This window comes from Lynx canadensis, chromosome F2 (genome assembly GCF_007474595.2).
Source record: "Lynx canadensis isolate LIC74 chromosome F2, mLynCan4.pri.v2, whole genome shotgun sequence".
NCBI lineage: Eukaryota > Metazoa > Chordata > Mammalia > Carnivora > Felidae > Lynx > Lynx canadensis.
In genome coordinates, this window is record NC_044320.2 from 34,271,662 (window position 1) to 34,299,059 (window position 27,398).

Consider the following 27,398-nt stretch of genomic DNA (forward strand, 5'->3'; position numbering starts at 1 on the left):
AAAATAAATTAAAAAAAATAAAGTCTAGTTTGTCTGATATAAGTATGGCTACTCCAGCTTCCTTTTGACTTCTAGTGGCATGATAAATAGTTCTCCATGCCCTCACTTTCAATCTGAAGGTGTCCTCAGGTCTAAAATGAGTCTCTTGTAGACAGCAAATAGATGGGTCTTGTTTTTTTATCCATTCTGATACCCCATGTCTTTTGGTTGGCACATTTAGTCCATTTACATTCAGTGTTATTATAGAAAGATATGGGTTTAGAGTCATTATGATGTCCGTAGGTTTCATGCTTGTAGCGATGTCTCTGGTACTTTGTCTCACAGGATCCCCCTTAGGATCTCTTGTAGGGCTGGTTTAGTGGTGACGAATTCCTTCAGGTTTTGTTTGTTTGGGGAGACCTTTATCTCTCCTTCTATTCTAAATGACAGACTTGCTGGATAAAGGATTCTCAGTTACATGTTTTTTTCTGTTCATCACATTGAAGATCTCCTGCCATTCCTTTCTGGCCTGCCAAGTTTCAGTAGAGAGATCGGTCTGGGGTCTTATAGGTCTCCCTTTATATGTTAGAGCATGTTTATCCCTAGCTGCTTTCAGAATTTTCTCTTTATCCTTGTATTTTGCCAGTTTCACTATGATATGTCGTGCAGAAGATCGATTCAAGTTACGTCTGAAGGGAGTTCTCTGTGCCTCTTGGATTTCAATGCCTTTTTCTTTCCCCAGATCAGGGAAGTTCTCACCTATTATTTCTTCAAGTACATTTTCAGCACCTTTCCCTCTCTCTTCCTCCTCTGGAATTCCAATTATGCGTACATTATTTCTCTTTAGTGCATCACTTAGTTCTCTAATTTTCCCCTCATACTCCTGGATTTTTTTTGTCTTTTTCTCAGCTTCTTCTTTTTCCATAATTTTATCTTCTAATTCACCTATTCTCTCCTCTGCCTCTTCAATCTGAGCCGTGGTTGTCTCCATTTTATTTTGCAGCTCATTAATAGCATTTTTTAGCTCCTCCTGGCTGTTCCTTAGTCCCTTGATCTCTGTAGCAATAGATTCTCTGCTGTCCTTTATACTGTTTTCAAGCCCAGCGATTAATTTTATGACTATTATTCTAAATTCACTTTCTGTTATATTGTTTAAATCGTTTTTGATCAGTTCGTTAGCTGTCGTTATTTCTTGGAGGTTTTTTGAGGGGAATTCTTCCGTTTTGTCATTTTGGATAGTCCCTGGATTGGTGCAGAACTGCAGGGCACTTCCCCTGTGCTGTCTTGAATAACTTGTGTTGGTGGGCGGGGCCGCAGTCAGACCTGATGTCTGCCCCCAGCCCACCGCTGGGGCCACAGTCAGACTGGTGTGTGCCTTCTCTTCCCCTCTCCTAGGGGCGGGATTCACTGTGGGGTGGTGTGGCCCGACTGGGCTACTTGTACACTGCCAGGCTTGTGGTGCTGGGGATCTGGTGTATTAGCTGGGGTGGATCGGCAAGGTTCACAGGGGCAGGAGGGGCAGGCTCAGCTGGCTTTTCCTTCGGAGGTCCGCTTCGGGAGGGGCCCTGCAGCACCTGGAGGGAGTCAGACCCGCCGGAGGGATGAATCCGCAGAAGCACAGTGTTGGGTGTTTTCGAGGTGCAAGCAAGTTCCCTGGCAGGAACTGGTTCCCTTTGGGATTTTGGCTGGGGGATGGGAGAGGTTGATGGCGCTGGCGAGCACCTTTGTTCCCCGCCAAGCTGCGCTCTGTCGTCCGGGGCTCAACAACTCTCCCTCCCGTTGGAGATGACTTTTGGAAAGCACCTAAAGATGGATACTGGTTGCCAGGGGAGCAACCACGTGATTAGAGGGTTGGGCCTTTCAGTCCTACCCCCTGCCCTCCCAGGAGAGAAGAGGGTCTGGAAGTTGAATTGGTCACCAACGGCCAGTGATTTAATCAAGCATGCCTATGTAATTAAGCCTCAATAAAAACCCCAAAAGATGGGGTCTGGAGAGGTTCCCAGTTGGTGAGCTCATGGAGGTGCCGAGTGTCCCTCAGAGAGCGTGGAAGCCTTATGCCCATTTCCCCCAAGCCTTGCCCTAGGTACCTCTTCATCTGGCAGTTCATCTGTATCCTTTATACTACTCTTGGTCATGGACTGGTAAACACAGGGAAGTGTTTCTCTGAGTTCTGTAAGTGGTTCTAGCAAATTAATTGAAACTATGGAGGTAGTTGTGGAAACCTCCAACTGTAGCAGTGGGTCGGAAGCCCAGGTGACAAGCATCTGAGGTGGGGGCAGTCTTCTAGAACTGAACCCTTACAGTGGAATCTCTAGGCAGGTGGTGTCAGAACTGTGTGAAATGCTGGATGGTGTTGAAAAAGCACACAAACAGTGGAACACATCATATTACAACCTGCTTTTTTCACTAATGATACTTCCTGGACATCTTTCCCTCTGAACATTTATAGTCCCTCATTACGCTTTATAATATTTTCATAGCATTCTAATGAATGGAATAAATTTTATAATTAGTTGCATATTTATAGAGACTTAAGTTTCAGTTTGAAATGATGCTTCAATTAATATCATTGAAAAATAGGCTCAATGCTAATTCCTATCTGAATTTATCTTATTTGAATATTGAGTTCCTTGCTCATTGTCTGACCACCCCAGGAATATAAGCTCTGTGAATACCTTGTCCCTTGTTCCCAATTATATCCTTAGCACCTGGGACAGTACCTGACAGATAATATCAGTTGTTGTTATCACTGGGAGCATATTGATATTTCTAGATCCTTTCCATGATCTGAGGGCAACCCAGAAATAAGGTGGCCACTTCTGGCCGTCTCCCTACCTAGCCGCCTGGCTTAGCCAGTAACAACTCCTTCCCGCCTACGCAGTGCCCTTGTGGAGATTCTGGTTCTCTAAAATCTTGAAATATTCACAGTTTGAAAATTAGGAACCCATTCAGATCTCAGAAATTCCACTGCCAAGAGGCTCCTTTCCTCTTGGCAACTCATCTGACTGTATGAGGTCGGTGGGGAGCAAGGACACATTCCATCACTCATAACCCTTGACCTCTTTGCTCTTGGTAGGATCCAATAGCTAATTTACCACCCATCTGTATATCTTCTTTGGTGAGGTGTCTGTTAAGGTTTTTTGCCCATTTTTTAGCTTGGGTTGTCTGTCTTTTTGTTGTTGAGTTTTAAGAGCTCTTTGTAGATTTTGGATAACAATCCTTTATCAGAAGTATTTTTGCAAATATTGTTTCCCAAACTGTGGCTTGTTTTTTAATACTCTTCATAGTGTTTTTCACAGAACAGAAGTTTTTAATTTTAATCAAGTCCAGCTCATCAATTGTTTCTTTCATGGATCGTGCCTTTGGTGTTGTATCTAAAAAGTCATCACCAAACCCACGGTCATCCAGGTTTTCTCCAATGTTAAAACTCCTAGGAGTTTTGTAGTTTTGTGTTTTATATTTACGTCTAGGATCCATTTTGAGTTACTTTTTGTGAAGGGTCTAAGGTCTTGTGTAGACTCATTTTTTTTTTTTTTGCATGTAAATGTCCAGTTGTTCCAGCATTTGTTGGAGTGAGTTTTTTCAATCTTTATTTCTTTCCCAACCAACTGTGATTAGAAACACAGAACTGAGAAGAAAGCATAACCTATCCTTTTCCATTTGATTTATCAATAGATTTACCAAAAATCTCTATGGCTTCTCTGGGTTGTTCCTCATTGAGTTTTACCTCCCCTAAGTTTTGAGACTGTATGCCAATTTTTGTGTTTGAGGGTCCTGAATAAATGATACCTTGTTTAAAAGCAATTAAGTTGACAAGAGTCAGGCAGGTGAAAACAACAACCCTACTTTTGTTCATGTTAAGCTTGTACCTAGTGCCTTATTATGAGTCAAATGGGCTTGCTTGGGCTCCTGGCCTTCTAACCCTACCGAGTTTGGACCTTAAAACAGACCACCTAAGGGAAAACAGCTTCCACCTACTACCCTCCCAAACACGCACAGTTGATATTGATTTTAAAACCTAGAATGCTGGGGCACCCAGGTTACTTAGTCGGTTGAGCAACCAACTCTTGGTTTCAGCTCAGGTCATGATCTCATGGTTCGTGGGTTCGGGCCCCACATCAGGCTTTGTGCTGACAGTGGGGAGCCTGCTTGGGATTCTCTCTCTCCTTCACTCTCTGCCCCTCCCCCATTCACTCTCACTCTCAAATAAATTTAAAAAATATTTAAAAATTAAAATAAAACCTAGAATGTTAAGCACACCCTTTAGCTTGCCTTAGTAGAAGGTCCTTAGAACCAGAAAATGTCCCTGTTCCAAATCCAGAGCAATATGGAATAGGCATCTCAGTAAAATGTGAAAAGAAGTTTAAGGTTGTATTGTTGTCATGGGCCCTTGTTCTATATACGAGACACATGATTTTAACTTGTTGTTATATCTCGAGTTCCACCCCATGAGGACCTTGCCTGCAGCCTGAAGTACAAACAGCTGACTTTATCAGCCTGCATCCCACAGGAAATGATGGCAGGGAGGGGGCGGGGGACGGCAACACATACTTCAACTCATAAGAGGAACACAATTCAATATGGACACCAGCTTCTTGTTCTGCAGAAACCGTAAAACTACCCAAAATACAGAAATAAAATAGCTCTCGGGAGTCACTGAGTTCAGGATCTATAGTGTGTATGTAATCTTGTCAAAATACAGCTCACATGTTCTTCTTGGCTGTATTCTAGAGGTGAGTGGTAGCAAGAAAGGAATCGCTCGGAAAGTTCCCGTCGTCTCCCAGGATACAGCTGGGCCTTATCTTTGGCTGATGCCCTCTTGATTAAAAATAACAAATCTCTGGCTTAAGTGTCACGTGGGTAGGAACGTTAGTTTTGCTCTGGGCAAACACTTTAAGAGAAAAAGTTGACTCGTGCTCTGGAGAGAAAGGACTAGGGCACTTCCTAAACTCAAGACCTAATCTTTTAGTAGTTTAGGCAGCAGGCAGGTACAGACAAGAGACGTATTCCCTTCACAGATCAGCCTAAGTTTGGAACTGCCCAGCCAGGAAGGAGCTGCCGATCCAAACTGGGTTGTTCCACAGACTACCTCATCGTGGCTGCAAGAACGGAGCCAATGACAAACAGCCAACATCCCTCTCCCATCCCTCAGTCCAGAACTCAGGAGGAGCCTGGGCCAACTGCCTTGCTCTCAGGGGCGTGGGTGAACACACCGGGGGCGTCTCTAGAGAAGGACAAGGTCTAATTTCTGCTGAAAGCCGCCAACGCCCTGGACTATCCCTGACCATCAGACCTCAGACTCTTGCAATCACTTTTGAAGTTGGTGAGTACAGAAGCAAACTGTAGTGATGAATTATCCACCGCCGGGGGCACTTAAAATGGTAGCGGTCTATTTGGGCTGGGGGAGGCGGAGGAGTGGTGGATGGCAAGAATTTGCTGTGGTGGTTTTTCTGCTGACTTCGGCCTTCCCTTGTGCCCCCCAATATCACATCTGGGGGGTGGGAAGTCCTCTGGCCTCTTCCATCTCCCAGTGCTGGGATCAAGTAAGCAGGCCGAGGCTTTATTCGTGGGGGTAGAGACTGGGGGGAAGGGACTCAGGCCAAAAAGTAGGCACACAGGTTCTCAAAACACACGGGGGACTGCCCGCTGAGGAGAAAGTGGTCTGGGGGATACAGAGAAGCCCAGCAGGGAGGAACCAAAGGAAGTTTGAAGTAGACGAACTGGCGGCCTTCGTGGGTCTCACCGGAGCGGGCTGCCCCTCCCTGGACTGTGGGTGTGCAGCTCACATTGGTGAGGCCCTGACTGCCTTCGGGCTCCGACCCCCTCAGGCAGATTGGCTGGACCTACTGCATCACCATTAGCTAGATTTGTGCTCAGTAAATGTTTTTTTAATTAAAAAAAGTTTATTTTTAGAAAGAGAGACTGTGGGCACCTGGGGTGCTCAGTTGAGCGTCCGACTCTTGATTTCGGCTGGAGTCTTGGTCTCACGGTTTCATGGGTTCGAGCCCTGTGTCGGGTTCTACGCTGACAGTGCAAAGCCTGCTGGGGATTCTCTCTCTCTCTATTCCTCCATTGCTCGCTATCCTCTGTCTCTCTCTCAAAAATTAATAAAAATAAAAACTTAAAAAAAAAAAAAGAGAGAGCTGGGGGAGGGGCAGAGAGAGAGACCATCCCAAGCGGGCTCAGTGCTTGACCTCACAAACCAGGGGATCATGACCCCAGCTGAAATCAAGAATCGGGCGCTTAACCAACGGAGCCACCCAGGTGCCCTCAGTAAATTTTCCTGAAAAAAAAAATTAGTTTGTAATTATACGACATGATGTATTAATAGATTCTCTTTATAAAAATGTAAACATTACAGACCAGGCTCAAGTCTGCTCTGATCATCACCTGCAATGCTGATCCCTTTCCTAGAGCTGACTCATTTACAGCATTTTCTGGAGTCTTCTCTGATGTATTTACATATATGTGTATATGTAGCATTTATAGGGTTTTTCTGTGTGGTGGGGTTGTTTACACGCATGGTATCGTTATGCATTTAGATACATGTATATGTAACAGTAGAAAACATAGGACTGTCCTGTGGGGTCTGGGATGTTTACATATATGGTATTATTCTGTAAGTATAGTTCTGAGACATCCTTTTTGGGCATAACAATGCCTTTAAAGGCTTCCATGTCCAGGCATTTGGATTTCATTCCTTTTAACTGCTAATTCTTAACGTGTTCTTGCCTCTTACACACGCGGATTCATTCTCTTCCACATAGATTCATTCTCCTCCATCACTTTTTTTTTTAATTTTTTTTTTTTTAACGTTTATTTATTTTTGAGACAGGGAGACACAGCATGAATGGGGGAGGTCAGAGAGAGAGGGAGACACAGAATCCAAAATAGGCTCCAGGCTCTGAGCTGTCAGCACAGAGCCCAACGCGGGGCTCGAACTCACAGACCTCGAGATCATGACCTGAGCCCAAGTCGGACGCTTCACCGACTGAGCCACCCAGGCGCCCCTCCTCCATCACTCTTTACACTTGCTCAGTAGCGAGAAGAGGTTTTGTTTCATTTTGAGAGAGAGGGCACACACACAAGCAGGGGAGGGGCAGAGAGGAAGAGCGGGGATCCCGAGGAGACGCCATGCTCAGCACGAAGCCCAGTGCAGGGCTCAACGTCACTACTGTGAGATCACGGCCTGAGCTGAAATCAAGAGCTGGATGCTTAACTGACCGAACCACCCAGGTGCCCTTAAGAACAGGTTTTTATGTTTTCCAGCTGTCTTCAAGGCGTCCTTCCAGGGTAGCCAGACTCTGCCCTGCCGCCCAAGTCCCCAAGGCTCCCTCCTCCCAGTTTTGGATGTGTCCCGCACCCCTTTCCTGGTCTTTGCTTCATCAAGAAGGCAGTTGGACCTCTCAGGGTCTGCACGGCGGGCCTGGAGAGCCTTGCCCAGAGTCTGAGGACCAGTGACAAAGAGGCAGTGATGACTGTCAGTCGAGGAAACACAGTCCTCCTGTTTTGTTTTACTGTAGTTTTTATTTGCCCGCAGCCTGCCAGCAAGGTCAGCTCTAGAAACACAGCGGTCCATTCTCCTCCACTTGGAGCCTGTGCTAAAAGAGGTGCCTGAACGGGGCTGCAAGTGCCAGCAAGGGTTTTTGCCAGTGGTCAACTTTGTTTACCGCCTCTGGAGGTTTCTGTTTTATGAAAGTCTTCACGGGGAGCACTGAACTGGCCATTTGGAAGGAATGAAACCGCTAGGGGAGCTTGTACTTTACTGCCGAAGTTCTCCAGATAACGTCTAAAATCTATGTATTCAAATTTCCGTATTTCCTGGCAGTGAAATGAATTAGATCTTAGAATAGGCCCCCAAGAAAATAAACCCACAAACTAGCCAGTTTTACCTTAGTTAGCACCTTGGAAAATAAGATGAAGAAAATATTAAGATCTATTATTTTCTTTTGGGTTTAGGAACTTTTCTGAATCTGTTGATTTTGTGCCTCTTCTCTCAACATATTCTAAATGTAATTCATATGTAAATTTATACACATAGGTATTAACTGTCCAGTTTAATGGACTCTTTGCACTTAATGTCAAAACCTAGTATAAGTGAACCAGATAAGTAGGGAATATTTGTAATAATGATAACGTAAGTGAAGATGAACCACGGCACGAGTTTGGAGTAAATGATGTATCTGAAAAACTTCCTTTGAGATGTTTCTGTCAAAAACTTAAGTAGATTCTCTCTCCCTCACCCCTCCTTCTCTGGTGGACAATTAGAAAAACCCGTTCTTAGAAGTGTTTTCTGGTTGTCTCTTTTCTCCTTTTAGGGATGGAAAATAAAAGTCTCAGATTTGGCTGCTAAAATGTATGCATTTTAGCATCATATTTTCATTTCTAACTAGTATTTACCACTCCCGGTCCTTTCTCCTTTTCCTCTCATCCTACTTCCTTTCCTACGGCCCCCTCTTGCTCCCCTGCCCCTTGCAGTGTCCACAAGACTCCTAGGCCACTTTCCCCTACTACTGAGTCGCGGGTGCCAATGTCTTTGGAGAAGTTTGGGTCAACCTTTTAATCTTTTCTCGTCTGCTCTCTTCATTGACGCGAGGCTACTAGGAGTTAATGAAAGGCTGATTCTTCTGCACATACCGATCACAGTGGCCACTGTTAAAAACCTTGAGCATCTGGAACTTTAAGTCTTTGACTCCTGCTGGGGGCAGTGAGGTTTTAAAGATTATGCTTTCCATAAGTAACAGCAAGGCATCTGGGGGTTGTTAAAAATTCTATCTTTCCTTTCTTGAGAGTACCAGTCAGTGCCTGCCTTGGCAACATTAGAACTTTCCAGCAGTACCTGGAAGAGCCCACTAGCGGCATATTTCTGAGAAGTAAGGAAGCACTAAAACTGGGATTTTGATGATAGGTGGCAATTACAAGCTGTTTTTTGGTCTAGTTTTTCGAGGAAAGTCTAGGAAAGATTCCTCCACTGCCATAAATAGCCTAGCAGACGGATCCCAATAGATGCACTGTCTTTCTGAAAGACAGCATTCCATAAAATCCTATTGAGGGTTTGTGGCTGATAGTCAAGGTGAAATGCTGCTTTCTCGTGTCTTTTCTGCCGTTGAGGTTAGCTGCACATTGCCCGTGCCAATATGGTAACTGTAAGTACGAGTAAACTATGGAATTTGGGTCAATTTTCTCGGTCAAAAAACACCATGTAATTCGTGTTCGTATAAAACGAATATCACCGCTTCTGAAGCCACAGGCTCTTTTTGCATCACAGACGGGTCTCATGAAAAAGAGAAACTGCTGTTTTCTTTTGAATTAGATGATGGTCTTGAAGTCGGCTGTTAGAAAAGAATGATTAAAACGTTTAAGCTTACCGATTACAACTATGTTCATGGTTGGGAAGTCATTTAGAATGTAGGTAGGTACAGCTGTACATTTTTATCTTCAATCACTAGCGAATCAAATCTAGCAGTATATTAAATGCTACACCATGATCACTTTGGGTTATCCAAAGAATGAAATTATATTAGGAAATTTGTTTTACTACATTAGTTTTGTACCTGGAAACATCGCTGGCCAGGTACTGACTAAAGGAGTTTCTGCCACCTCCCGGGCTCACGCTTTTTAGACTGTCTTTCTCAGCCTCCCTTGCAGGTCGGTGTGCATCCGTGCCTGAGTTGTGGCAAATGGAACGCAGCTGGAAATGATACGTGCCGCTTTCCGCTCTGATCCATAACAATTGTGCAACCAGTTACTCTCTCTTCCTCCACCTACTGGCTGGGTGCAGACGGTCCTGCAAAGCATCTGCAGCCCTAACCGATGGCTGTGTCACAAGATGGAAGTGGTCGGTCCTTGAACAATCAGTTGGAAGGCTACCTCAAGAACATTTGTGCCTGTCTCATGAATAACGTTTTAAAAAAGTTTTTTTAACATTTATTTTTTGAGAGCGAGCGAGAGAGAGCACAAGCAGGGAAGGGGCAGAGAGAGAGGGAGACGCAGGATCCGAAGCAGGCTCCAGGCTCTGAGCTGTCGGCACAGAGCCCGACATGGGGTTCAAGCCCACAAACTGTGAGATCATGACCTGAGCCGAAGTCGGACACTTAAGTGAGCCACCCAGGCACCCCTGAATAACAGTTTCTTAAGCTACTAAGATTTTGAGGATTGTTTGTTACAGCAGTTAGCCTACCTTGGCTAACACCGACAGCAAAAAGCATTCAATAAAATTCAGCACCTACTGCTGATTTGAAAAAATTGTCAGAATAGGATTCATTATTAACTCATTAAAAAAGATCTAACTTCTCTCAAATGCCAACATTGGTTTTTTAATTTTATTTATTTGGAGAGAGAGACAGTGGGGGAGGGGCAGAGAGAGAATGCCAAGCAGGCTCCATGCTGTCAACGCAGAGTCTGACACGGGGCGCAGACTCCCAGATAGTGAGATCGTGACCTGAACCGAAACCAAGAGGCCGACGCTTAACCGACTGAGCCACCCAGGTGCCCCAACCAACACTGTTCTTAATGATGAGATACTGTAGACATTTTCATTAAAATAAGACAAGGATGCCTGCTGCTACCACTATTAACAATAACAGGATCCCAGTTCAAGCTAATAGACGAGAAATAAAATTACCGTTGAGATGAAAAGATCATCTACATTGAAAACCCAGGAAAAATCAACTACAAAATTTTTAGAGTGACTAAGATACATACTAATGGTCACCCATTACACAATCAATATTAAAAATTCATGTTTTTATATGATCTTTAAAAATTAAATTCTCTATCTGCAAATATACACAAAAGAATCATAAAACAGGAAGATCCTATTTTAAAATAGCAGATAGGGGCACCCAGATGGCTCAGTAGGCTAAGCATCCAACTCTTGATTTCAGCCCAAGTCGTGATCTCACGGTTCGTGAGATCAAGCCCTGCATTGGGCTCTGTGCTGACAGCATGGAGCCTGCTTGGGATTCTCTCTCCCTCTCTCTGCCTCTCTTTCCCTCTCTCTCTGCCCCTGTCTCTCTCTCTCTCTCTCTCTCTCACACACACACTTTCTCACACTCTCTCACTCTCACACTCTCTCACACATGCCCCCACACACACTTAAAGAACATTTCACTGAATTGAATGTGTTAACTAAAGCCTGTGCTTCATTCAGATCCCCTTAGTTTTTATCTAAGATCCTTTTTCTTGGATATCACATTACATTCAGTCACCATGTCTCCTTAGGCATCTCTTGACCGTAACGGTTTCTGACTTTGTTTTTGACGATAGCTTTGAGTGCTCGTCAGGTATTTTGTAAAATGTCCATCTGCTGGGACTTGTTTGCTCTTCTCACGAGACTGAAGTTACGGGTTTAGGGGAGGAAGATCACAGAGGTCAGGTGCCATTTCCATCACGTTGTATGAAGGGTACCTACTCTCAACATGCCCGACTACGGATGTTGACTTCTGTTACATGGTTGAGGTGTTTTGTCAAGTTTCTCTGTGAAAGTTAGTCTTCCCCAGCCCCATTTCCTGCTGTGTTCTTTGGAAGGAAGTCACTACGTGCTGTCCAGACTTAAGGAGGGGAGGTTTATACTGCACCCCATGGATGGAGTATCTACATAAATCAGTTTGATAAGTACTTAGGAACATGATTCCTGGATCATATGATAAGACCAGTTTGGCTGTGTGGAGAAACTGTTTTCCAACGTGGCTGTACCATTTTGCATTCCCAGTAGCAATGAATGAGAGTTCCTTGTCGCTCTGTATCCTTACCAAAAATTGATATTGTCAGTTTTTTTCCAGCCATTCTAGTGGGTGTGTAATGGGGTCTTGTTCTTCCTTGCTGATACAATTTAGAGAGAAAGGGGGGAGGGGCAGAGAGAGAATCACAAGCAGGCCCTGTGCTGTCAGTGCGAACCATGAGATCATGACCTGAGCTGAAATCAAGAGTCCGACGCTCAGCTGACTGAGCCACCCAGCTCCCCTCCTTACTGATATTTTTAAATTATATGAGATTAACAAATCCATGCCTGGTAATTCTGGGGTACCTCTGGGTCGTCTTCTCTTGCCTGATGCCCGTGCCAATTCTTATTCATGTGTTGTTGTTGTACGCCTACTTATGTTTGATGACACGATGAATATTGTATTTGAAAAAGTATTTGTAGAGCACATAGAATGACGTTTCTTCCTCCAGGCAAGATTTCTATTTGCTTCTGCCTGGTGCCTGAGGGGACTGCTAATCCGGAACTACTTATTCTAAACCCAGGGCAATCTAGTCCACCCAGGTAACTTGAAGCAGGGCTGCTTTCCTTCACACTTACTTCTAGGAAATAGCCCGCTGAAGTCACAGTTCTAAATGCAGTGTGGAGTGCAGACACCCTTTCCCTTGGACCCCAGCGCGCTGGGGCTGGTAATAACCATCCAATCACTAAATGTTCCCTGGGTGAAAGAGGCTCCAATGGTTGGGGTTGGCAGTGTGACTCTTTCTTCTGCCACATCTTAGCCTGGCGACTCCTCGCTCATTTTTTAAAATGTTTTAAGCATGATACTGTTTTATTCCCCACTGCCAGGAGTGAAAGCAGGGTCCTGGGTTCCCTTTGCTTTACCCCATCCTTCGGATCTCACACCGGCTTTAAAAGGTTATGGTAAATATGGCTGTATAATGTATATTCTGGAAAGAAATTGTAACAGATGAAAAGTAGTCCTGTCTGCTCTTCCAGTTTAAAAAAAAAAAAGCTTCCAAGTTATTAATCATGGGGCCACTGATTGGAAAAATTCTACCACTTTCAGGGTCAGGATCACGACAACTAATCACACAATACTCCATAATCTCTCACACAAAGAAAATTTTATTGCTGGAAAGACATACAATGTTTTTGTATACAAAGTTCAAAAATGTGGAAAAGTTAATATTTACATTTTCCATACAGTACATGATAATCTTTTTATGCTTTAATAGAATGCTAAATAGAAAAAACCCAGAAGCATCAGAAAACCTTAAGGTATAACACTTAATTGAAAACAAAAATTAGGAAAAATATTTAATATTTTAAAGTATGTAATATAAAATACATTTTGTTTATCAGGACTACATTTTTTCCCCCATTTGATTGGCACTAATATTGCTAAACACACTTTTAAATGTTCGGCAAAATCCTATGCAAGTGCAGAAATGACATCTACGTAATGTCTGAGAAAGATACTGTATAAACTTTAGTATTCTAAAAGTTAAAAAAAGAAGTTAAAAAAAGTATAAGCAACTGTAAATGGTCATAAATACACAATCTTGAGTGGGCATAAAACTTTTTTTTTTTTTAAAGAAAATGAATTGCACTTGGCTTAAATTCTAAAAGAGTAACATTTCATCTAATCCTTTAGAACATGTTGTTTAAAACTGTAGAAGGATCAGTGAGCAGCATAACATAATCAACGGTGGATGTCAAGCACCTTGTTTTAGAGGCACAGCAGAGCTATGAAATTCCTAGAGCAAGACTCTGTAAAATTCACACAGGGAAGATAAGGTGGAATAAGCGGACTTTGAAAGGTGAATTCCCATGACAACACCTTCTGGTGTGTCAAATATTTTTTATACTGTAAAAGAATACTATTTTTCAATTTTCTTAGAAACTCAGTGTAAAGGCTACCAAAGCAGCGTTAAAGTATCGAATAACATAAAAATATTTGAATAGCTGTTCCAGGATTTCTAAGAAAAGTTCAAATACATATAAACTTATTTTCAAATATATAAAAAAGATACAAAGATAAGTTTTAAATACTTCAGCAAAGAAATATCTTGATTTCATACCATAAAAGTAAAATAGCATATAGTACATCTTAAAATACTTTTAGCAAGAGGAGATCTTCATAAATAGAAAAAGAAGATTCCTCTAACTCCCTCCTCCCACGCAACTTAAAAAAATATTATTAACCTGCCCATTTCCGCTTTCTGGGTATATTGCCATCGTTAACCTCTGTGCGAAACAAATCCCCTAATTCTCGGAATCCATCGTTTCCAGTGTAACAGTAGGCAAGGTAGCTGTCAGTGCAAGAGAACAGAAGAGTGGTGTTGATACGACAGCGTGCTGTCTGTTCCAGTGTCACATGAATCCACTTCTCAGCGATGGGATCGCCTGTTTTTCAAGTTTCGGAGTGACCGCCAGCGGCCTGCTCTTTTCCACCTCCCGAAGCTGAGTGAACGAGCAGGGACGTGGAGCCTTTCAGGCTGCCTGGCTCCGCAGTACCTGGGACCTGCAAGCCGCTGCTCTGCACCGGGCCGGTCTCGGGGACATCACTTTTTGGAGTCATCCTAGGTAAAAAGACGAAAGCTGACACACAGACCAGAGCACAACTGTGATGCCCGATGTCCTTACAGCTGCTACCCACTTTCCACGAGTTTTATTCCCAACCGGTATCCACCTTGATCAGAGGACAGTTAACTACAACTCTGTGTGTGTACTCTAACACCTCAAAACACGTCTACTTCATTTTCAGGTACAATTTTCGCCAACTTCAGAAACTGCATTAAGGACCACCCGGGCACGGGCTGGACATGGCGTATCGTGGGGAATACAACTCATAAGACAGGATCCTGCTCTCCATTTAGCAATATTTTCCTCATTTCCCACCATGGGTGAGATGTTGTGTAATTCCAACACAAAGATGAACTGGACCTCAGCTCTGCCTTCGAGGAATTTACAAATCGAGTGGAGTTTTAAAGGCACATGTCTATTTCCAGCATGCAAAAGCTGTCACAGGAACACAAAGAAGGCACATTTGGTCTAGTTTGGGAGGGTGAGGTAAGAAACCTGGAGACCTAAAAGTACTTAGCTGTCAGCATTCTGGCTAATTCGATATTTACCTGTCTTTGGATCACCAGTGACCGTTTGGAAAAATTCATTAAAGATAATGTCAACGTGCTTTCATGTCCAGAAAATAAAAAACCTTTTATAATCATCTTCACATAAAATGACAAATGCCTTTTAGTACTATCATACAGTACTAATTAAAACTTAATAGCCTGTATTTCAGAAGGATCGTAAACACTTACCTACATATACATGCGATCCTTAACAATTTACCACAGAAATGAACATTGCTACTTGAACAACATTCACGAAGGCTCTTTTCAAAGCTGAGAATTAAAGTATCAAACAGCACGTTTATAGGCCGAACCCAAACTTCCTTGGATGAAGTGTATGGACGCACCATCTTCTTTCCAGATGCACTATGCTTTAATAAAAACATATATAATGCAGTATTCAAAATAGTCCTGATTCAAGATCGCAAAATCAAAGCTCACCTTCCTTCACTCCGCGTACTTTCGGATGCACTGATCTTATCATTCCCTTTGCCTGCCCGGCCTTTCCCGTCAGCCTGTTCTCCACAGAGTTTGGAGCTGGATGCTGCTGGGGAGGCAGGATCCCCACAGTCCTGTTCTCTTGATCTGGGGGTGCTCGCTCCATCTGCTCTCACCTCCCTCACTGATGTTTCCGGGGAGGTTTGTATTTCTGTCAAAGTTTCTTGTCCTAAGTAATCGTGGTCCGTGATCGCTACTGCGGAAGTGCCGTGATTGGCCGTGGCACCTGTGCTCGTTCCCATGGATTTGGAAATGACCTTCAGCTTGTGTGAACTTGGTTTGTAGTGCTTCTTTTTGTGTTTAACTTTAGAATTGTGCTTTAAGAAAAACTCACACGACTCCTGTAGTACTCTTCGACTTTCACTGATTGGACTGAGAGAAACCAAGGAGAGGGTTGAGTTGCTAAGTGTTAAGTGTTACATAGTAGAAACCAAAAAGCGTATCCTATCTTGTGCCAAAAAACCTTAATCGGTCAAGTTAAGAATTCTAAATGATTTATACTTGTAAAATCTGGGATTATAAATACTAGGAGATAGAAGTAGATTGTCATGAAGTGAACTCTTTTGTGCATACATTGTTAGTTGCCTTTGTCAGCATAAATAGATTGACAAGGAATTAGGCAAAATCAAAGGATGAGGGCCAGGAAACTTAAAGCGGCATAAAGTAGGAGACTATCTGTGTATCACATATAAATACATCAAATATAAAAGTAAACCAGAGGAGAAAGGACGTAGAATATAATTAATGGTCGTTGTTAAATTCAATGATTTGCTTTCTAACAATAAAGCTAGCAAGTTATAATGAAGTGAGTGTGAGTATATACAGGATAGATGTGTCATAACCATGCAAAAAAATTAAGTCCAGTTAAATGCAATTTGCAGACTTCAAAACTTAGAAAAGAGCTATAGTTCTGAAAATTTTACCACAAAAAAAGTTTATTAATCAAACCAATGGGGAACAGTTTAAAAAACTCTCTAGTACATTGTTGACAGGAGAGAGTGTACATTGTATATAACTAAAACGAACTCCTAAATGTGAGTCTACTATCCTGTTATACTATGTAAGTTTAAAATTTTACCATCTTGAGGCAAATAAGTGACATTTTAAGGCCATACTGTGTATAATAAAATTTAAAAGTAGTAAATAATGATCATATATTTGAATCATACTTTATAGATTTCCTTACATATATTTGATCCCACTTAGCCTTTTATCACTGATTTTAAAAAATTAAAATGCAGCATCCAAAATAATCCAGTGATAACAGTTATAACATTAAATATAAGCCAGGGAAAGAAAATGCACAGTTTACACATCTCTCATACTTCAACAGAATACTACAGGCCAAAGACTATTAATAACGAGTGCCAAAATAAAGTAGAGCTCTCCACGAAAAAGATTTCCAAACTTGAAACAACAGTTGATATAATGAAACGCCAGTACGATGAGGACTTGAATAGTCCCTTGGTATTTGTTCTACTTAAAACAACATTAGATAATTCAATAGGTTCTTACTCTCTCTTGCGATTTCGTCTAAAAAACCCTGCCCACTCCGTGCATGTCTTTTTGCTTCCAACCCAGAAGACCGCAGAGATGCCAACAATTAATGTCATCAGATATTTTATCATAAATAAAGCCAATTCTGGTCGAGTTTCTGTTTTGGCCTACAAAAAAGTGAATAATAAAAATGTCAGTGATACATTCAGAGTGGAGAGCAGTCTATATAGTCAATGTAAAACTTGAACAAAATATAAATCTTCGGTCTGTTTTAGTATAGAACATTTGACATAGCATAATATAATGAATAGTGCTACTTTAAGTATAATACATTCTTCACTGAAGTTCTGAATATAGAACTTTCATCTGGGTATCAAAATATATAGCTAGAAAGGCAAAAAACACCTAAATATATTTAGGAAGAATATCCGAAATCTTGGTTTGATTTCCCAGCATTTTCCACCTCTATAGCAGCCTCTTATAATTGTCAAAATATTTGGCTTTAAGTATTTATCTACTTTCTTTTATTATAGTCTACCAAAAAACTATACTTAAACCATTGGAACAACATACTATTATAGAGTATGCATTGTTGATGTTTGTTATAAAAATTTGGTTGGTTGGAGTGAAATAAGTATCCGTATAATACAGTAAAATAAGTTCTGTTTTTGTAAGCGTATACTAAACAAAAAATGATACGATAATATGATCAAATTAAATATACCCAAATATAACATGATCATATACCCAAATATAATATGATCAAATTAAATATACCCAAATAAGGTTCCCACCACTGAAGAATGAAAAGCAACTCCCAAATCAGAAGTTATTTCTTTTTTTCCCTGTGACAGACTCGTTCTTCTGTTTCTGTTCCTCATTATTATTAATCTGCTTTTGCAACCAAATTTACTTTTTAGAAGAGTAGCTAGAGGAGGCACTTTACTACTGTAAACAAAGCCTACACTTGAGGAAAGAACTCTTGAGACACTGACCCCAGTTTCAACTGATGCACAGGGAATCATCCCCTCTGTCTACTGGATTTTCTTATCTGAAATCTAAGGTCATGTTCATGATTAGTTCGAGTGTATTTCCAGGGAACATTCTCTATGTTAAAATTAAACAGTGAACTAATACAAATGCTCTCTTACCTGGTAAGGACACGGGATGTGGTACTGACGACAGTGGTCAGAGACCCAAGTTATCTCCCAGGTCATCCTGTTCACTTGCTCATAGACATAACATCCAAGAAGTGTCACTAATGGTACAAGATACAGGCCACTAAAGACTCCAATTCGAATCATAAATTTCTTTAGTTTCTCTTGGTTCCGGCCATCATGTTGTATAACTTGTCGCACATGATTTAAGGAAATAATGCCAGCTAAAAGAAGAGACAGCCCAACAAACACACAAAAGCACAATGGCAAGAGCACAAAGTAGCGGGAAGCATCCAGGTCATACAGGCCGACAAAGCAAACGCCACTAATGTTGTCTCCTTCAACTTTGTTCATAGCAAGAAGCATAACAGTCAGAAAACCTGGTATTCCCCACGCAACAGCATGAAACCACACCGCTTTCTGTTCAATGGCTTCACAACTCCATTTTCTTCCTGCAGCTAAGAACCAAGTGATGGTAAGTATCACCCACCACACGGTGCCAGCCATTGTGAAAAAATACAAAAACATAAAAAGAACAGTGCAAGCCTTATTCTGAGATCCTAGAACTACTGTGTCACCGAGTTCTAGCTTCTCATCTGCCTTATTGCAGGCTGTGCGATTGCCTAGCAAGAATCCTATGAAGTACATCAGAGAGACAATGCTGTAACAGACAGAGTAATAGATAATTGGTCTCTCTGGGTATCTGAATCTTTTAACATCAATTAAGAAAGTAAGGAATGTGAACAGGGTTGCACAAAGACAAAATATTGAAACTATTCCGATAAAACTTTTTGCGAACTCTAGCTCATCACTTTTAAAATACATGTTAGGGCATGGAGGTGCACACTGGTCAATTCCCAGAAACTTATAGCCTTGTCCCCCAGAAGTCTTAAGATGCCTGGGACACCAAAATCCAATGTCTCTTTGGACTTGCTCTGTTTTCTTCTGAGGACCAAGAAACTGTGTGTGTGGATCAAAAGTTACAGGAACAGTCTCATCACAGTATTGCAATCTGTAAAAATTATAAAAATTAAATATATAGAGTCAACATTTTGACCGATTCACTATTTTAATGTATGCTTTCCAACTATAAAATATTTCCTCATGCATTCATAATTGATGGGAAGACACACAACCTGAACAGATCATAGGTTAGAGCTTTGAAGTTAACTAAAAACTTGTGGTTGTTAGTGAGGCCCCAGTGCACTCACATATACTTAATACAAGGCATGTGAACATTAAAATTTCCTTACTCAAAAAACAATTTTTATTTTTTAAACTTTATTTTAAAGGAAGCTCTACACCCAAGGTTGGGCGTGAACTCACAACCTGAGATAAGAGCTGCATACTCCACCAACTGAGCCAGGCAGGTGCCTCTAACTAGTAATTTTTAAGTAATTTCTGCTTCTAAGACTAAATATTTAAGAAAGCATTTATCCTAAAAACAAGGAATTTATCTTAATTAGCAGCCTCAAGACAGAAAAGTGCTGGGGCACCTGGGTAGCTCAGTCGGTTAAGTGTCCAACTCTGGATGTTGGCTCAGGACATGATGTGACGATTTGTGAGTTTGAGCCCATGTTAGGTTCTGCACCGACAGCATGGAGCCTGCTTGGGGTTCTCTCTCCCCCTCTCTTTCTGCCCCTTTCCTGCTTGTGCGTACTCTCTTTCTCAAATAACCTTAAAAAAAAAAAGTGCTGGCTTGTCTGTGTACGGCATTTGGAGTATAAGTCTTGGGGAAAGTCACTTTTTTTTAGTGCCTACAGGTAAAGTAGATCAGCCATAGAACTAAGGGGATAGCAGCTAAAACTGGCTGAAACGAGCTCCTTCTGTTTCCAGGACTGACAGGGTAGAGTTCTCTCACATCACCGTTTTGTTTCAGTTTGGCTGTTTTTGTTTTTTTAATGTTTGTTTATTTTTGAGAGAGAGACAGAGTGCAAGTGGGGTACGGGCAGAGAGACAGAGGGAGACACAGAATCTGAAGCAGGCTCTAGGCTCTGAGCTGTCAGCACAGAGCCTGATGTGGGGCTTGCTTAACCAGCTGAGCCACCCAGGCACCCGGCTGTTTTTTTTTGTTTTTTTTTTAATTGAAGTATAGCTGACATACAATATTATGAGTTGCAGATGTATAACCCAGTGATTCGACATTTGTATACATTGAGAAATGGTCACCACAATAAGTCTAGTTACCATCTGTCACCTTATAAAGTTAACACAATGTTACTACATTCCCCATGCTGTACATTCTATCCCCATGACATGTTTATTTTCTAACTGGACGTTTGTACTCCTTGCCTCCCTTGTTTATGGGCAGACCAGAGTGATACACAGGTATATTTCTATTTTGTGTAACACTTTATCACTCAGTAGAGTATCTACACACCAGTATTAATTGGGAGGATCTATATGGTTTAAAAATGAGTGGGAGTTTTTTTTTTTTTTAAATTTTTTTTTTTAACGTTTATTTATTTTTGAGACAGAGAGAGACACAGCATGAACGGGGGAGGGGCAGGGAGAGAGGGAGACACAGAATCGGAAGCAGGCTCCAGGCTCTGAGCCATCAGCCCAGAGCCCGACGCGGGGCTCGAACTCGCGGACCGCGAGATCGCGACCTGAGCTGAAGTCGGACGCTCAACCGACTGAGCCACCCAGGCGCCCCAAGTGGGAGTTTTTAACAAGGAAACAATTTATGTATTTTATTTTACTTTTTAAAAGATTTTAAGTAATCTCTATACCCAACGTGGGGCTTGAATTCACAACCCCAAGATCAAGAGTTGTGCACTCCACTGGCTGAGCCAGTGTTAAACAAGAAAACATTTAAAATACTCTTTAGATAAAAGTAGAAAATAATAATATGTATGCCCATAAAAAGAACACATATATCTACCAGCATTTCAAAACTTATTATGTCAATTTTGCTTTATATCTTTTAAAATAAAACAATATAACATTAGAGATCGGGTGGGACCCCTTTCTGGTCCTATTCTTTCTTCCCAGAAATACTCATCACCACAAGTTCAGTTTTCATTCTCTTTATGAATTTAAAAAAATTTTTTACTATGTTATTTTCTAACCATAATGTTACATAGTATTATTTGGCAGGTTTGAATTTTGTATAAATGATATCATGCTGTATATATCCTACCTTAGCATCCTTTTTTTTACTGAACACTGTAATTTTTGGATTTATCTGTGTTTACAGATATGGATCAACCATTAATTTTGTCAACTGTATCGTAGTTTAATGTGTAAGTATGTCACAGTTTACATTTATTACACATTCTTCTACAATGGACTTTCATTTTTTCCATTTTTTAAAAAATTAGGAATAATGTGGTAATCAATATTCTTGTGTATGATTCCTTGTTTCTGTAAACGTTTCTATAGAAGGGACCACCTACAGTGTAAGGTATGAACATCCTCAACTTTGTATTATCAAGTGTTCTTAAAAACAATTATGCATCTACTGGAAGTATATGACTTCCACAAAGGTTCTATACTTTATTCTACAGATAAAGAAACAAAAATTTGGACACAGCTTCCTCCCCAGCTTTATAATGCCAAGTCTCATTGTATCCATAGAATATTTCAAATTAATGATCCCCCAATGTCTACAGAATAAGAGACCAAAGTAATTAACGAAGGTCAATGAGTAAAAAGGTCACTGAATTGATAATAAGTTCATTCCCTCCCAGTTTGGGTCAAAGGCACCATTACATGTTCTCATACAACTGTGTACTTCTCTATGGTTATAATTTTATACTTATTACTGTAATTATTTGATTATCTGTTCCTTCCACCCCAAAGTTCCCACTGTAAGTCTGTTTTTGCTCACCACTGTGTCCAAAACACTTATCACCCATTAAGTGTGCAATATACATTTTTGAAATAAATAATGAAAGCCTGTCACAAACATTCTGGAAAACACCAACATTAAAATATCATTGGAAGCTTTCAGTTGAAAACATGACTTACCTGTCACATTCAAGTTCTTCAGGCCATCGGATACCAAAAGTGTCAATTAACTTTTTGCAATCAGAATATACTTTCTCACAAGATTTACGACAAGGTGGAACCACACGAATTTGTTCTGTACAGGTTGGTACAAAAGCTTTGCAAAGGAAAGTTTCAACATTTGGTGAACATTCCAAATTTGCAAGAGGAAGAAAAAGCTATTAAGGAAAACAACAAGATAAGGTTAGAAAACATTTTAAGAGCCAGTGAATGGAATTCATTTACTATTTAAAGTATATACCTTTTCACTTATACTCCAAAAGAATCTTTGCCTCACTCTCAATACAGTACAACTTTTTTCACTTTTATTTATTTATTTAAAGTAATCTTTGTGCCCAATATGGGGTTCAAATTCACGACCCGAGATAAAGAGTGAACCAACTGAACTAGCCAGGCACCCCTCAATATAATCAAATTTTAAGGAGATAATTTCAAGTTAGTCTGTTAGACTTATGAATCCTTCATATACAATGGAATGTTACTTTATTCAATTATACATTTTTCAGGAAGACATGCTAAGTCAAAACAAATCAAAAGCATGAGTTGATTGCTACGTGAAATAAACTACAATATTCAATTTATAAGCATATGCTGAATACCCGAACACTGTACTGAGCACTCTAGAAAATGAAGGAATGTTTGGGGCGGAGCATGAAAAAGGCATGAGGATCACTAGAGTGTGTACATGCAGGGCAAGAAGCTCAGTGTGGCTAGAACATAAGGTCAAAACAGTGGCATTAAGTGTAGAGAGTGACGTTGGAGAGGTACACTGGGCCTGATCCTGGAAAGCACAAATAGCCTGCTAAATTGCCTGGATTTTCAAATCCAGGAATGAAATCCTATCAGAGAGTTTGAAGCAGGGAGTATCTCTAGAGTCTGATAGCTGAGTTGGAATGCTAGTTCCTCACTTACTGGCTGTGTAACTTTGTCAAATTATGTAACTTTTCTGTGTCTTAGTTTCTTCACCTGTAAAATGGCAATAATAATAGTACCTGTCACGTAAGATTGTTATGAGTACTGAGTTAATATAAAGCACTTCGAACAGTGTCTGGCATATAGTGAGCACTCAATAAACATTAGTTACTGTGAAGATTACACTTTATAAGAATGCAGATGGGTTCTGGATAAACCTGCACATTAACCACATTATGTTTGCCTCCTTTCTCTCCTCATGGTTCCTCACTAAAATTATAATGAAGAATAAAAGGTTATAACCCATTAGTACATGAACAGGAGAGACTACACTAGCAGATCTGACTTTTCCAAAGAGTAAAAGCAAAACAAAAAAGAAAGCCCCAACCTTCCAAGACAGAAAGCTATTACAGGAGTGAAAAGTGATTTAATGGGATTCGGGGTGGACTACAAAATAGGAGTTGAGGGATTCAGATGACAATGAGTGGATGTGCCCTGAAGATTCTGAGAGTCTCAGTTCTTTGAAGTAGCAAGTAGCACAAAAGGCCAATATTGTAGGACTGTTTACTAATCAATTTCTCTCCGTGCCATCCCAACTCCAACCCCTACCCCAGAAGCCAGATGACTACTGCATTCTACCAGGAGAAATGGAGCTAGAGATGTTCTAACTTGGGGTTTCAGTCACAGAGCCGGGCAGGGATATGGCACAAGGTGAAAAGAGGGGGACTGAATATCTACAGAAACACGGAGGCCTCATCTTGTTCCTGTTCTGTTCAGGCACATACCCACCATCCCCATTCTTTGAAAAAACTCAACAATTTTGAAGAGCTCTACATAATGACAAAAAGCCAGTCAACTTTGAGCTCACCCTACTATGAAGCCCACCATTCATGCACACGGACCTTTTTAGTGTCCCACACACGTACAACTGGGCAGCCAAGGATCATCAGGCATTTGAAGAAAGCCTCCCGTATCAAAAACAGACCAAAACAAGCAAGCAGATCATTGAATATTTGGAGGAAAGAGAGATTATGCAGGGAACAAAGGAAAATAAATTACAAAACAAAAACCTAAGTATCTTAAGTGAGAAGTTATTGCATCCATTTAAAAAGAATAGCATGCTATGGAAAATTAAGATAAGACAGCTCAAATAAAAAAACTCTACAGAAGGACTAGAAGTTAAGCTGAGGGAAGAGATGGACAATCGGAGAGAAAATCCTCCCAATCAGAGGATCGGTCCAAGTGTCCAACACATTACCACATGAGTGCTAGAAAGAACAACAGGGAAAGGGGGAGTGTAGATGATAATCAAATGAAGAATATAAGACCATTTCTCAGAACAGAAGCGTACTAGCTCCCAAACTGAAAAAGCTGGCATCACACTGCAATCTCACTACTAAAACATTTCTGGACCAAAACTTCAGTCAATTAACTTTCTTTTACAGAGATCTCTCTCACATTCTCCTCTCTTTCAACATCCCATTTCCAAACCTATGCTTCAGTGATTATCCCATCACACAAACTTGTTCTATTATCTCCCACCATAAACACAACAAAACAATATCTTTCCTTGACTCCACATCCCAATCCCCATCCACTCATTATTCCATTTTTCTGTTCTCCTTTATAGAAAAACTCCTCAAAATAGTTGTCTTTACTTTCTCCAATTCTGCTCTTCCCATTCCCTCTTGAGCCCTCTCTCCAACCATCCTCATGCTTCAGTGAAACTGCTTGTCATGGCCACCAATAAACTCCATGTTGTCAAATCCAATAGTCAATTCTGAGTCCTCATCCTACTCAGCTCTCAAGAGAGTTTTACATAGTGGATCCTGCCCTCCTCCTGAGATACTTTTCTCAACTGGTTTCTAGAATACGAATTCTCCTGGATTCCTACCTATTTATTGCTGTTGTTTTTCTGATCTTCCATTTCCCAATTCTAAATACTGAAGTGCTCCAGAGCTCAATCCTCAGACCTCTATCTTATCTATACTCACTCCTCAGGGGAAACTCATCCTGAACCATGGTGTTCATTACCAACTATGCATGAAGGACTGCCACAGTTATCTCCAGAGCCATCTCGGGGCGCCTGGGTGGCGCAGCCGGTTAAGCGTCCGACCTCAGCCAGGTCACGATCTCACGGTCCGTGAGTTCGAGCCCCGCGTCAGGCTCTGGGCTGATGGCTCAGAGCCTGGAGCCTGTTTCCGATTCTGTGTCTCCCTCTCTCTCTGCCCCTCCCCCGTTCATGCTCTGTCTCTCTCTGTCCCAAAAATAAATAAACGTTGAAAAAAAAATTAAAAAAAAAAAAAAAAAAAAAACAGAGCCATCTCTCCTGTGAACCCTTGAGTTGATGGCCATCTGCCTCCTGGAGAATTTCACTCAGCTGTCAATCCGCATCTCAAACCCACCATGTCCAAAATATAACTCAACCCTAAACAATCCCTCACCTCAGTCTTCCCTGCCTCAGTAAGGTGGTGCCACCATTCACCAAGTTGCTCTGGCCAAGGATCTAAAGATTCATCCTTTACTCCTCTCTTTCTCTCACCCCATATGTAATCCAGCAGCAAATCCTATTGGTTCTCCCTACAAGATCTATTTCAAATCTGACCATTTCTCACTATTACTAAGTTACTATGTCTAAACCACTATATCTTGCACCTAAGCTACTGAAATATTTTCCTAATAGTCTCACTACTTAACATTCTTACAAATCTCACAGTTAATTTCCATTCAGATCCACACTCCAACCAATGTGATTTTTTAAAATGTAAGTTTGTCCTTGTTCAAAAGACTCTATCAGAATAAACTCGAGAGTCTTTATCAAGTCCTGTGAGGCCTTAAATTTCACGGGACACTGTGGAGGAAGAGTCTTCTAGGTGAAGAGAAGAGCAAATATAAATTTGTAGCCTGACTCCTGGCTACAAATCCACCTTCCTACCATTCTTTTCCTCATTTCCTACCACTCTTTCTCTTATTCACTCCATTGTCACCAAATTGGCCTTTTGCTTCTCATCATTCCATGTATACTTATGCTTAAGAATCTTTATATTTGCTGTTCCCCTCACATAGAGCACTCTTCCTCCACAAAGTCCCATGACTCGTGTCCTCATTTGATTTTCTGCATAACTGTCACCTCAGAGCACCATTCTCTGCCCGCCCTTTGTAAAAAATGATCCTGCCATTCTCTGTTCCATTACTGTTTTGTATTTCTTTATAGTCCTTATCACTATCTGACATTTCATTAAATATTAGTTTATTTCTTAATTTCTGCCTTCACCACTAGAATGTAAATTTAATGAAGGGAAGGGATTTTGTCTATTTTTTTTCACGGCTATATCCCTCATGCTTAGAACAGTGTGTGTGTGTATAATTATTTCTCTATCAATACTTGTTAAATAAACCAATCAGAGCAATGAATGAACAAGGCATGTCAATAAAAAATTTCAGAGCATCAAGATAAAGCAATCATAAAAGCTTCCAGATAGAAAAGAACAGGCCACAGGGGCGCCTGGGTGGCTCAGTCGGTTAAGCATCTGACTTCGGCTCAGGTCATGATCTTGCGGTCCGTGAGTTCAAGCCCCGCATCAGGCTCTGTGCTGACAGCTCAGAGCCTGCAGCCTGTTTCAAATTCTGTGTCTCCCTCTCTCTCTGACCCTCCCCCGCCGTTCATGCTGTCTCTCCCTGTCTCAAAAATAAATAAATGTTAAAAAAAATTAAAAAAAAAAAAAGAAAAGAAAAGAACAGGGCACATAAAAAAGAATTTAATTCTGAGTAATAATTCAGATACTAGGAGACAGTTCAAAAATAATTTTAATATTCTGAAACAATATTATTTAACCTAGAATTCTATACCCAATGGAACATTTAGGTGAGAGTAAAATAATGACCTTTTTGGCCCTCTAAGAAATAAAAAAAATGTTAACTCAAGTGTCCCCTTTTAGGAAACAACTAGAGGATGTACTATTCCTAAAACCAATGGATGGAATATAAACCAGAAAGGAAAATGACATAGGACTCAAGAATTAGTTGATCCAACATTGGAGAATGGCAAGAGGAAGCCTTAGCATGATAGCTATGATTCTAGTTCAGAAAGCAGTCGGGGCATATTGATGGACAGCCAGCTGAAGGAGGAATGTCTCCAAGGGAATAGGAATGGGGTACTGGAAATGACGGGTTATATGATACACTGAGCATCTGAAAAAAATTGCTGTTAGATGTCTAAAAGTCTGTTGGGACATCTGAAAAAAATTAGCTACAGGTACATAGAAAACAAAGCAAATGGGGAAAAATGCATTTGCTGCATTAACCAAGAGGGAAGATATTAAAGAAATAGATGCAATCAAAGCATCTGACTCAGTAATGTACAATATCTAATGTTCCTAGTAATGCTAGAACTGATGATTGATTTAACCAAAAATTGTATTATAGAAGGTAGGGAGCATAAGTAAAAATGGTAGAGTAAGAGAAATATATTACCAACTACCATATAGGAAAGAATAAACAGATACT

The 27,398-nt window shown here is 40.9% G+C and overlaps 1 protein-coding gene across 1 annotated transcript in view; it reads right to left on the reverse strand.

Annotated features, from left to right (window-relative positions):
- Positions 1-12,788: 12,788 nt before the first annotated feature.
- Positions 12,789-27,398, reverse strand: part of FZD6 (frizzled class receptor 6) — a 45,720-nt gene continuing 31,110 nt past the window's right edge. The window contains exons 3-7 of the mRNA XM_030304311.2: positions 21,942-22,138; positions 17,964-18,981; positions 16,831-16,979; positions 15,259-15,687; positions 12,789-14,265 (exon numbers count right to left, since the gene is read on the reverse strand). Of these exons, the coding sequence (XP_030160171.1) occupies positions 14,097-14,265; positions 15,259-15,687; positions 16,831-16,979; positions 17,964-18,981; positions 21,942-22,138 (1,962 nt within the window). The 3' untranslated portion in view covers positions 12,789-14,096. The remainder of the gene's footprint in view (positions 14,266-15,258; positions 15,688-16,830; positions 16,980-17,963; positions 18,982-21,941; positions 22,139-27,398) is intronic.